The following is a 12,277-nucleotide window of genomic DNA, read 5'->3' as shown; positions in this document are numbered from 1 at the left end:
TTCTGTAAATTCTGTAAATTCTGTAAATTCTGTAAATTCTGTAAATTCTGTAAATTCTGTAAATTCTGTAAATTCTGTAAATTCTGTAAATTCTGTAAATTCTGTAGATTCTGTAAATTCTGTAAATTCTGTAAATTCTGTAAATTCTGTAAATTCTGTAAATTCTGTAAATTCTGTAAATTCTGTAAATTCTGTAAATTCTGTAAATTCTGTAAATTCTGTAAATTCTGTAAATTCTGTAAATTCTGTAAATTCTGTAAATTCTGTAAATTCTGTAAATTCTGTAAATTCTGTAAATTCTGTAAATTCTGTAAATTCTGTAAATTCTGTGAATTCTGTGAATTCTGTAAATTCTATAAATTCTGTAAATTCTGTAAATTCTATAAATTGTATAAATTCTATAAATTCTGTAAATTCTATAAATTCAGCAAATTCTATAAATTTTATAAATTCTATAAATTCTATAAATTTTATATTATATAAATTTTAAATTTTACATTAATGATTAATTAATTTTAGAGAATTCTTTGAAATTTATACATTCTGTAAAATTTATAAAATTATAAATAATAATAAATCTGTAAATTTTACAAAATTTAAATATATATAATCTGTAAAATTCCCTAAAACTGAAGAATTCCTCTCTAAAATAATAAATCTGCAAATTCTAATAAATCAGAAGTCAAAACTGTTATTATTTTTTAAGATACTTTTTATAATTTTATATTTTTGTACTATCAAACTGCTAAGAATTGTTTGTGTCACAGCCCAAAAGGGATAATAATAGAACAGGAATAGACAGTGAATTGTATTATAATTTGATGTTCCGTATGGAACCCAAATGTTTACAGAAATATCGATTATCTAATGTAAGACTAGTCGTAAATATAAATCCAATTAACCATGCTTCGTAGTCGTAGTCGTAGTCGTAGTGTTAGTCGTAGATTGGTTACGCCTCGCGACGTGTTCGTTGTTATTGAGGGAAATTATTTAATGGGGGTTGAATATGTGTGTTGGATTCGATGCATAAACTGAGTTATGCATTTTCAGAATACGCTTATCGAGGGTAAAAATGTTCAAGGAAAAGTGAAATTATCATCTAATTTTACCAGCAGTAAAATAAAAATTACCAGTAATTTACTTTGGTAAAAAACGTTGGAAGTATGTTGCTATTAAAAATGAAATAACAGAAAACTAGCGTAATAAAAATAAAAATAAAATAAAATTTCAATCCAGAACCGTAGTTTAATACCCCCAGAAAACGTACCTTAAACTGAAATCCTTCGGCAATAACTCTCCACACTCGAGCGTCGGATTCCCCACCTCCATCCCTCCAACCCGGACCCCGGTCCGCAGCCCTGTCGCCGGGAGTGAGAGAGTGGAGCTCCGGGTAATGTCCTCCGGTGGTGCAGCCCCCAGAAACTGGGGGAGGTGGCACCATGTTCTCCCAGACTCCTTTGTTTTCCACCATTCCTCTATTACTGCACCTACAAATATACATTTATGTCGCCGAATTATTCTACAGTTTTATGGTCGTTTCATATAGAATTGAAATACTATTGGATTTTTTCGGAGTTTTATATAAAAGATCACACTGGTGCATTCGCCATTTTATTATAAAGTTTAGATTTTCATCAATATTTTGATCTAGAATAATTACATGAATGCATATACAATTTGGTGAAAACAGAATGTGACGAGAATGTGAGAAATACTGCAGTTTTAACAGAAAATGTCGTTTCATACAGAAATGCTATTGGATCTCTTCAGAGTCCTATATAAACGATTACACTGGCGCATTCGCCATTTTTATAAAGTTTAGAGTTTCATCGACATTTGTGATCTAGAATAATTATCTTATTGCCTATAAAATTTGGAGGAAACATATGGAGCAATTTACGTCGTTTGATGTGAACGAGAAAAATGTTGCAGCGGAAGTGAGAAGGAACGCAAAGTCGTTTCGGTGGACAATAATCAATACATTCGGTCGGTTGTTCCGTTTGCAGCGCATCCGTTTCCGGGTTCGAAACGGGTGGGTGTTTTCCGCATTTGTAATTTGGGCGGATTGGACGCGATTTTGCAATGACAATAAGAGAAATTCGGGTCTGGATTCGTCGCGACGCGTCGGCCAATCGCGATCGCATTTCGACCGTTTCGCCGAGTTTCTCGGAATGTGAATCTTATTGCATTCGGTTTTCGGGGCGAAACGCGCCCAGGGGTTGTGTAGGTGGGAACGAGCGAGCGCAAAGCGCAACCGCTTTTCCAGGATTTCACTCGGATTGGACCCGGACTTTTTCTACGATTCCACGCCGTTTGTACTATTGTTATTTGTGCGCAGATGGCATTGCCGATTCGACGACGAATCCGCTCTTCTTTTCGCTAACTCTCTCCGCTCCGACTGTTCCGGCCGTTTCAACTGTTCTCAACGGTCGTTTGCATCCTTAACACCACCAACATATTCGTTCAATTTATTTATTTAAAATATTTAATATTAAATCTTTAATCAATAAATTATTAAATTTAAGTTTACGAACTTAAATAAATAATTTAAATCAACTTTTATAAAACATTTAAAGATATAATATATATAATATAATAATATAAGATTCTATTAAATAAATTATAAAAAATTATGTAGGCTGATTTACAGAATTTATATGTTTATTTATAAGTTTCAATATTTTTTAGGATTTATAAGTTTTGGACACTTAATATAACAGATGTTAAATTAACAGTTTTTGCAAATTATATACAATTTATACACATTACATACTAAAGATTTTGTAGACTTAGTAGAAAATTCTGAATTTTCTGTAAATTCTGTAAATACTGTAAATTTTGTAAATTCTGTAAATTCTGTAAATTCTGTAAATTGTGTATATTCCGTAATTACTGTAAATTTCGTAAATACTTAAAATTTTGTACATCTTATGAACTCTATAAATTTTGTAAATTCTGTAAATTCTTTAAATTCTGTAAATTCTGTAAATTCTGTAAATTCTGTAAATTCTGTAAATTCTGTAAATTCTGTAAATTCTGTAAATTCTGTAAATTCTGTAAATTCTGTAAATTCTGTAAATTCTGTAAATTCTGTAAATTTTGTAAATTCTGTAAATTTTGTAAGTTCTGTAAATTCCGTAAATTCTGTAAATCCTGTAACTTCTGTAAGTCAACCTATTATTCATAAGTAAACACTAAAAATGTCTTCTGTTTTGTAAATGTTGTAATCCCTATTTTTATAGGTATATCGATTTTTTTAGTAACTGACAATGTTTGCTTTCCGAAGCTCTAGCTAAGCTAAGACATTAAATGGATCGCCTGTAACTTAGTAACTACTCATCTGATTTTAGGGTGAAATAGCTATAAATAAAAAATTAAAATACCTTTCATATAAGATATCATAAAATCAGTAAATTTAGTTAGATGGGCCATATCTTATATAATTTTTATTTGATGTCGATATTTTGTTCCAATCAAAAATTATCAGAGGTTTGTAACCCCACTGTATAATTTAATAAATTTATAGGTGTTGTAGATATATTCATTAATTAATTGATTTATTATTAATGATTTATTTTATTTCAAGAGACAAATGTTTCTAAAATTCTAAAATTCCTAATTATATATTTTTTTAATTGAACTTCTACCATTTAGTTGCTTAACTTAATTCTAGAAATTCTAGAAATTAAACAAGTAGTTGAGTTTTTTAAGTAAAAATTGTTTTTTTTTATTATTCTGGCTGTATAAAGTTTGCAATTTTATGAATCTCCAGGTCGCAACCGGCGAAATCAATGCGGAGGCGCGCATTCGAATCCGACGAGGACGGCAGAGAGACGGGAGAAGCACGTAGAGACGGGTGCAGCGTCGCGACGTCGGCGCCCCGACTAGCGGCGTCGGCGACGGCAGGAAGGAAAAGGAACGCCGCCATGTTGAGTCTTGGCAATCGCTTCGGTCACATTATTGATATTCCACATCGAGTTCGACTGCGACGAGGAGGTGACACTCCCCGACCGTCCCCCACGCCGCCGCCGACTCCATGCCCCCACTTTCCGAATTATAATATCTTATAAAAACGTCAATAAAACGAAACCGGTCGGTTTTCATTTCCAACGTCCACACAATAGGTGTTAACATACTTTACTTGCCGCCCCCGAAACCGTAACACCCCTCCTCCCACTTACACATTTTGTGAGTAAATTCAAATGTTCCAACCAATACAGTTTTAACAGCGCAACAAAGAAAAAAACTCTTTTCTCTCGACAAAATTGGATTCCGAAACCGCAGACACACGCGAGGAGAAAAAAAACCGGGAGATTTACAATTTAATTTGGAGCCGCGGCGAAAGGATCGAAAAAGGAGCGAAAGGATCTGAAAGAGGGACGAGAAGGAGAGGAGAGTTTCGAGGTGGCTTCCTACCAAGTGACAGCTCTTCCACATTGATTTATCGTTTCGTATTTGTGTGCGCCACGTGAAAAAAAAATAATAATAATAAACCGCCGAACGACGAATAAGATTGATGCTTTCCATTTGCCGAACCGAAAGCCAATCGGTTCGATTCTGTCGGGAAAACTTAAATTGGCCCCAAAATCGAACGGGGAAATGTCTTTGTGTGTTAACGTTTTTAAGGTTCGACGTCTGCGTTTTATTTTTTGGACTTGTACATTAGGATTTTATTAATTTGTTTGACAGAAACTGTAATAACTAACATACATATAAACCAGAAACAATATTTATACAAAATCGTTCAGAAATATACAATATAATCATATAATTGTAATTCACAACTATTTTTAAAAATGTTTAAAAAAAATATGTGGGAAAAATCTTTTACAAAAAAACCCTTGGATTAATTAATATTAGTTTAGCAAATCAAATTTTTAAGTAACTAAGTTATATAAAAGTTTAATACTCATAGTGCCCTCTTTAATTTTTTATTAAAACTATAATAAAAGAGAGCCCTAAGTAGAAATTTATAAAAGATTTTAGAATCTAATTGTGGTGATGCCTCATAGAGGTCGCTCGATTTTAAATAATCCCTATATTCCTACAAAAGTATAACAATTTGAATATATGTAACAAAATTGCAATTTGCAATTTATTTCAAACTTGAGGGTTAAAAAAATATATGTCGCCACACATAATTATTAAACACAACTACTTCTTCTACTACTTCATGTTAGTTAAACAATTTATTTTTTAAATAATCGTTATTCTTTTTCATTGTAATAAAGAACTAATGTTTCACTATTTCACATTCTTTTTGTTTTTTAATTAAATTTAATTTAATATTTAAGTAAAAATGTTTCAACATGATACATCTCACCTCCCTTTTGTACGCGTAAGAGCATATAAGTTGAAAAATGCATGTGCTTTCAATTCAACCAAAGTTGACTATAATTTGTGAGGTGGTGGGTCTTTACATATTTGTGACCTTGAAACAATGGATATATCATTAATCAAAAAACGACTCAGGGGTAAGTTATGGTAGAAACCCACTTGATCCCAGGTCTCTCTATATTCACAAAAATCAAATCATATTAAAATTATATGTTGAAATATAAAAATTTCAAGTACTGTTAATTAATGTTATCTAAATATTTTATTAACCTTCCATTACTATCCACCATTACAAATTCAGAGCCACCTAGTAATTTGTGGTTATTTTATTTATTATATCCCATTATTCTGTGTTATAACTATGAACTACGACAATAATACGACAAAAATAATTGTTGCTTAGTGTAAAAGAATTACCTACCCGAAATATCTCCATGTTTTCATGAAATCAGTCGTGGAAATTCCCCAAATCAGTCGGAAGAAACAAATCAGCATACGATTCTCTTATATAGAGAGATTAGATTTAAAAATCCGGTGAATATTGTCGATAAATTGAAAAAACTGCGGACGCGTCCTATTCTCACCCAAAACCGTTGAAACTTTAAAAATTGTTTGTCCGCCTCCAACCAATCAGAATGCAGAATATCAATTGTTTTAACTCCTGGAATTGATACATGCACATGTGACCTACGTATTTAATATATATTACTCAAAATACAAAATAACATTTAACAATTGGATGTATTTAATTTAATAATTCTACTTTAATATTTTGTTACTAATTTAAATACAAATTTTAAAGTTTCAATTTCGTCTACTACAAGTCCATGGCCAACTATGCAATTTTTCGCTTATTTTATATTTGAGTAACATTTTTATCATTTTATGTTCTTTTTTTAAACTACTCTTGTAAATGTATTATATATTTTACACTTATTATTTATTTTTTTACCTCCAATATTGTGTAATACATTATTATACACATATATATCCATATAAAGGATAACCTATTGAATAATTATTATAAATATTAATTTAGAACACTTCTCAATTACAATTCAGTTATTACATCCTTACAATAAACTCTTAAATACATGTGGTTAATATTGTGTTATTAAATTAAACATAAATTTTAAAGTTTTAATTTCCCCCACTACAAGTCCATGGCCAACTATGAAATTTTTCGCTTATTTTATATTTGAGTAACTTTTTTATCATTTTTATATGACTTAATTTTAACAACTTTCAGAAGCCCACATATTGTACGATGGCATGACTGAAAGCGAGATGCTGGAGCAGTACAATCTCCTCGAAAACAACACCAAACAAATGGAGGAATTCATTGATTTCAAGGAAGATAAGAATGAAGATCCCTTGGGCCCCTTGACCGCCTCGTTTTACGAGAGTCTCAGCCCCAGTCATCCGCTCAAGAACCCGGACTTCGACAAAATGAATCGCCAGGAGAAGGCGAAGCTGTTGTACGAGTACCACGAGGGAATCAGCACCCGGCTGGAAATGCAGGCGCGGGTTTTCGGCACTAGGGCTCCCAAGCCCTATCCGATATCCGCTTCCGATTCGGACGAAGAGGACGGTTACGCGGCCAGAGTTAGGGTGACCAGTGCGAGGAAAAAGCCAAGTCGCTGGTCTTCGAACGCAACTGCGACCGTCACGTCGGGCTCGTGGTTAAGCTCGCCGGAGGGGTCCTTGCCGGATGATCAACTTATGAAAAACTTGGACATCAATGTGAAGCAAGAATATAATATGCCCTCGCTGAGTACAGTCATCTGTCCGATATGCAATACGGAATTTGATAGAAATGTGATCGAAGGCCATGCCTCGATTTGCGGTGATAGTAATTACAAAAACATCCCATCTATGAGTGATTCCAGAATGTGTCACTTCTGCGACAAGTTCTTCTTATGCAAGGCTGATTACGATTCGCATTTTGATGATTGTACTCGTTAAGAAAAATTTTTTATTTTTCCCTATTTTACTAAACTTTTTGTGTAATAGTAAGGTTAAGTTTTCTTCCATTTTTGTTAGTGTTTAAATGATTTTATGTGTAATTCACAGTTTGTGTTAATGATTTAGTTTATTTGTATCTATTATTGTCCTGTAAAACAAAAAATTTGACTAGAATATAAAGTTTTATTTTCAGATTATTTTTTATTTGAGTTTTAACTTACTGCATTATTCAAATATATATTTTTGTTAATTTCAAACTCATTTATATAATAATTATATTTGTTTTTGTTGGTTTAAGTATATATTTTATGTTAGTGTTTAAATGATTTTATTTGTAATTCACAGTTTGTATTAATGATTTAGTTTATTTGTATCTATTATTTTCCTGTAAAATCAAAAATTTAACTAGAATATAAAGTTTTATTTTCAGATTATTTTTTATTTGAGTTTTAACTTACTACATTATTCAACTAAATTTTTTTGTCAACTTCAAAGTCATTTATATAATAATTATATTGTTTTTGTTGGTTCAAGTATATATATTAAGTTGAATTTTAAAATTATCCTGTTGGTGACACTGAAACTGATCTAGAAATTCTTACAAACTAACCTAAAAATATCACAAACATAACCTCTATAAATTGTGTATCGCTTCACAAGTTACAAGGCCAAAAACAGTCATAATTTCCAAATAGTTCTTAAAAAATGGCAGGAGTACTCTTTGAGGATATATTCAACGTGAAAGACATCGACCCGGAAGGCAAGAAATTTGACCGCGTCAGTCGGTTGCACTGCGAAAGTGAATCGTTCAAAATGGATCTGATCCTCGACATCAATTCTTGGCTGTATCCCATGGAACTAGGTGACAAATTCCGTTTAGTACTTGCCACCACACTGCGAGAGGACGGCTATCCAGACGGTGGAGACTGGAACCCCCAGGGACTGGAAACGGAAGGCTCGAGAGCGGACAGTTTCGAGTATGTTATGTCCGGGAAAGTGTACAGAATTGAGGGGGACGAAGTGGCGATGGAATCGAGCAGTAGGTTGGCTGCATATGTATCTTTTGGTGGGCTATTAATGCGACTTCAAGGGGACGCCAATAATTTACACAGTTTTGAGGTCGATCAGCACATGTATTTACTTATGAAAAAGATTTTTATGTAATGTACACTGTTATTGAAGGTTATGATCATTATATTAAGAGTGGTTGTTGATATTATGTATCAAATTTGGACTAATTGTGTGAATGGCATAAATACTATAATTTTATAATAAACTATTAAATATTTATGTCCTTTTTATTTAAACTACTCTTGTAAATGTATTATATATTTGACACATTTATTTTTTTACCTCCAATATTGTGTAATACATATAGTATTATTATACACATACCATATATATCCATATAAAGGATAACCTATTAAATAATTATCATAAATATTAATTTAGAACACATGTCCTTACAATAAACTATTAAATACATGTGGGTTAATTTTGTTAAAACTCTTTTAAATTTATTTCTGTACTTAATTCTAATTGATTTAATTTACATTTACATCTTTTGTAAAAATGTAAAATTTTTGTTCTATAGATGTCAGAATTTTATTACACAATAATAAAATACTTGGTCAAACAAAACATTTATTTATTCCAATTAAATAACTGTATAAAATTAAACTTTTTAAAATAATATTTTAAACCAAATTAATACTAACGAATTATGTACTTAAATCTATAAATTACTAGTGAGACTGGCCATCAACAGTTCCATCTTGTGCAAAAAATTTCGACCTTCCATCTTGTCCAATCTAACATCTCTAAATTGCCCACCCAAATGTTCCCATTTCCTCTCTGTAACGAGACGACTGGGAAAGAAGTCAGTCCTGGGCGAATGAGCAACTGAAACTTGGATTGCATTCTGATTTGGCACGCATTTTACTGCTATTATCCTGTCGCCTGTAGGAGACGCCAGAAGACACGAGCTAGCATTGCCCAAAGGTTCAACTGGTCCTGTCCCTAAATGGTTTGAATTACCTACAAATAAATAATATTGTTGGTTATTTTCAAAGTTTGTTTAAAGGAAGAATTACCTAATGCTTGCCAGCCCATGGTTCTAGCAAGCGCCTGAACAGCCAAAATTTGATGCTGATTGATATGACAAAAAATTAAATCTCTCAACTCCTGTGGTTCATAACTCATATTCATGACTTTGCCATCCCTGCAAATACATTTCAAATTCCTCGTGCCGATATGTATGACCAGCGGCGTCCGGCAAACCGCGTCGTAACCGTGCGTGGATATATTAATTTTAACGCACGACTGCAACGGACTGTTCAGCGTGTTCCAGTGCGAACAGATCAACGGATCTTTGACTTCCTTCGCTATAGTATCTAGTACATATTCAGTGCGCATGCGCATTATGAAGTGCTGTGCTTGTTTCACGATTTGCTCCAGAAGCGTTTCGGTTTTTGTCATTTCGAGAAGTTCGTGCCGATCCGCGGCCATCGGACCTACAAATCAAAATTAAACCGAATTCGTTTATTCAGGTGATAAGTTTGGTACCTGCGAGCATTCGTTTCTTGGATGGTCCCAACGGTCCCGTGGCCGGATGCGGAAACGGATGGTGGGTGTTTTTGTGGTGCACCTCTCTCAATAACTGGTGCAAACTGTGCTCAAGAACGTGATCGTGCTCAGGTCTGTTGGGCACTGGAGCTTGTGGCTTTTTTTCACCGTTCGTCGTGTGACACAACCCTAATAAATACCAGTCATAATTTTAATTATTAATACTATAGCTAAAATGGCTTATGTATATACATATATGTATGTATTTCCTTGCAATAAACATCTGATGTATATACATATATGTATATATTTCCTTGCAATAAACAACTGATGAAAAATTAAGGTTTGTTAAACTGACAAAATTTTTACCTATTATACATTGGATTCCGGGTAAAATTGTTGCCATAATCTGATTACCAACGACCATGTGCGGTATTTGAGACTGCAACTGGACTGCTTCTTTGGCCAGTTGATTAAACAATTCTTTGCAGAAAAGCACATTTTGTGCCGCCTCCAGTTTCTGTTGCCAATGAAGGTCTGGACTCGGGGACGACGATCCCGAACCCAATAAATTCAGATTGATGCTGCACAAGTCTTCTTGGTCTTAAAACGTACAAATTAATTAATTTAAATTTTTTCATAGCGAGTTTTTCTAATACCTTTTTGACATAAAACCTCAATATAAGCAACCCCCTGCAACTCGGACGGAATCTGAACTCTCAGAGCGCTGGCGCTTTTCGAAGTCGTAGCAGCGGACGGCACGGGGCTGCTCGGAGGACTGTTGGTCTTGTCTTCATCCTCCGCCTTCATTACTTCAAAGGTGCCCGACTGTAAGTATTTCGAACCGGCCGTCCTGTAACTTAAATCTCCGATTATGGTGTTCGAAACCTTTTTCAGTCGCCAATTCTGGCGCAGTCGCAGCAACTCGATATGGAAACCGGGTGTTGTACGGTTTCGTGCCAGTTCATTTTGGCATGCCTTTAGTTTTTCCGCCCCAGTTAGCAAGACATGAGATGCACCTGAAATATTTTCAGTCACGAATGATGGCCTCAACTAAACAAACAATTTATTTATTACCAAACAATGCTTTTTTCCGGGCGTAAATCTGTACCATAGGTTTAGTTTCCAACGGTTCCTGTGAAACGGGGTCCAACACCATGTATTTTTTCTCCTTGGCAATGGATAAAACATCGGCGAGGACGCACACTTCGGTTAGGGCGCTTCTGAGTTTGTTCCTCACCGAGTCCCAAGGCCACAAAGAGGATTGGAAAGCGTCTTTGCTGTCAGAGTCAGATTTGCCTTCATCACTCGATTCTACTTCTTTTTTCACCTCTGCTTCCGTTGTTTTACTAAAGTCGATTTTTTGTGCGTATTTTGCGAGACTTTCTGACAACGTTAGCGGCCTAGAAATTGTTTAAATTAAGGAAATGTGGTGCTAAAGCCGGTTTACTTACGGTTGGTAGATTTCGGTGCCATCGTATGTTATTTCTTGAATTTGATTTTCTATTGGCGCTTCTACCGATATATTCACGGAATTAAAGGCCATTTTTTTATTATTTTAGGTTTTAATTGTGAAATAACATAAAATTGAAATGTGTTTGTAAATTTGGTTGACTGACAAATGACAGAATGTTTTGGAGTGTACAGCGACATCTATGTTAAATTAAAGTAAATTATAGACATTTTATGTAGACTTCTTGAATTATTTTAAGTACGTTTTTTAATTTAAAAAAAGTTTGTGGATATTTAAATATTTTTTAATTGTGTTGAAAAACTTTTTTTTTTGGTTTGAATCTTTTCACTAACAACATAAACTTAGAATATTTAATATACAATAAAGTACAATTTAAAATTAAATTAAAGTTAGACAATAACATTTTTGTCTGAAAAGAAAAAAAATAAATAATATTATAAATTTTAGAAATAGATACATATGTACATACAAATAGATATATACATTTTTTAAAGGTTAATAAATTGATAAGGTTATATTAGGAGCAAAAATACTTAGTTTTCAGCTTAGGTCGCTGCTGCTAAATATTCTAATTTCCAAGACAGCAATTTCCGCATGGAAGTAAGAAAACTTCCCACCTTTAGAAAAAACTCGCCGCCAACCTTACTAACACACATCCAACAAGAAGCCGCTCAAGAACCATCCCTCTCGCTCCTACACATTCGATGTACTACAGTTCATCTCCTTCTCATCATTCGCCATAACGTATACCTCAGCACACGTCTTGCATTGAACAAAAGTATTAATGGTTTGGAGTGAGTGAGAGAGAATATACTGGAAGAGTCCGGAATTGATGTGTAGTTGGCCAATGAAAGCGCGGCGTTGGATCAAACCTTCCTTTGTCATCAATGGGTTATAGACTGTTCCATGTTAGAAAAACCTGTGCAGCGTTGTCGG

The 12,277-nt window shown here is 33.6% G+C and overlaps 3 protein-coding genes across 3 annotated transcripts; 2 read left to right on the top strand and 1 right to left on the bottom strand.

Moving 5' to 3' along the window:
- Positions 1-5,422: 5,422 nt before the first annotated feature.
- Positions 5,423-7,494, top strand: LOC126266268 (uncharacterized). The gene is made up of 2 exons (XM_049969923.1): positions 5,423-5,474; positions 6,587-7,494. Exons 1-2 carry the CDS (start codon positions 5,441-5,443, stop codon positions 7,300-7,302), a joined length of 750 nt encoding a protein of 249 aa, XP_049825880.1. The 5' UTR covers positions 5,423-5,440; the 3' UTR covers positions 7,303-7,494.
- A 405-nt stretch (positions 7,495-7,899) lies between these two features.
- Positions 7,900-8,590, top strand: LOC109597514 (DNA-directed RNA polymerases I, II, and III subunit RPABC3). The gene has a single exon (XM_020013218.2). The coding sequence runs from the start codon at positions 8,008-8,010 to the stop codon at positions 8,464-8,466; it is 459 nt and encodes a 152-aa protein (XP_019868777.1). The 5' UTR covers positions 7,900-8,007; the 3' UTR covers positions 8,467-8,590.
- A 343-nt stretch (positions 8,591-8,933) lies between these two features.
- LOC109597510 (mediator of RNA polymerase II transcription subunit 17) lies at positions 8,934-11,501 on the bottom strand. The gene is made up of 7 exons (XM_020013213.2): positions 11,322-11,501; positions 10,945-11,270; positions 10,527-10,886; positions 10,237-10,470; positions 9,868-10,056; positions 9,396-9,815; positions 8,934-9,339 (listed from the first exon to the last, which is right to left on the bottom strand). The coding sequence occupies exons 1-7, from the start codon at positions 11,411-11,413 to the stop codon at positions 9,038-9,040; spliced, it is 1,923 nt and encodes a 640-aa protein (XP_019868772.1). The 5' UTR covers positions 11,414-11,501; the 3' UTR covers positions 8,934-9,037.
- Between the last annotated feature and the right edge of the window lie 776 nt (positions 11,502-12,277).

Source organism: Aethina tumida, chromosome 7 (genome assembly GCF_024364675.1).
Source record: "Aethina tumida isolate Nest 87 chromosome 7, icAetTumi1.1, whole genome shotgun sequence".
NCBI classification, from domain to species: Eukaryota; Metazoa; Arthropoda; class Insecta; order Coleoptera; family Nitidulidae; genus Aethina; species Aethina tumida.
This window is presented reverse-complemented; position numbering and strand designations above follow the sequence as displayed.

What these genes read in the sequence shown, in the direction of transcription:
- LOC109597510 (XM_020013213.2), bottom strand. Translation starts at nt 11,413, where the DNA reads ATGGCCTTTAATTCCGTGAATATATCGGTAGAAGCGCCAATAGAAAAT. An exon ending in TGAGGTTTTATGTCAAAAAG is followed by an intron (nt 10,471 to 10,526) that starts GTATTAGAAAAA and finishes GTACGTTTTAAG; the next exon opens with ACCAAGAAGACTTGTGCAGC. An exon ending in CGGAATCCAATGTATAATAG is followed by an intron (nt 10,057 to 10,236) that starts GTAAAAATTTTG and finishes GGTATTTATTAG; the next exon opens with GGTTGTGTCACACGACGAAC.
- LOC126266268 (XM_049969923.1), top strand. Translation starts at nt 5,441, where the DNA reads ATGGATATATCATTAATCAAAAAACGACTCAGGG. An exon ending in AATCAAAAAACGACTCAGGG is followed by an intron (nt 5,475 to 6,586) that starts GTAAGTTATGGT and finishes AACAACTTTCAG; the next exon opens with AAGCCCACATATTGTACGAT.
- LOC109597514 (XM_020013218.2), top strand. Translation starts at nt 8,008, where the DNA reads ATGGCAGGAGTACTCTTTGAGGATATATTCAACGTGAAAGACATCGAC.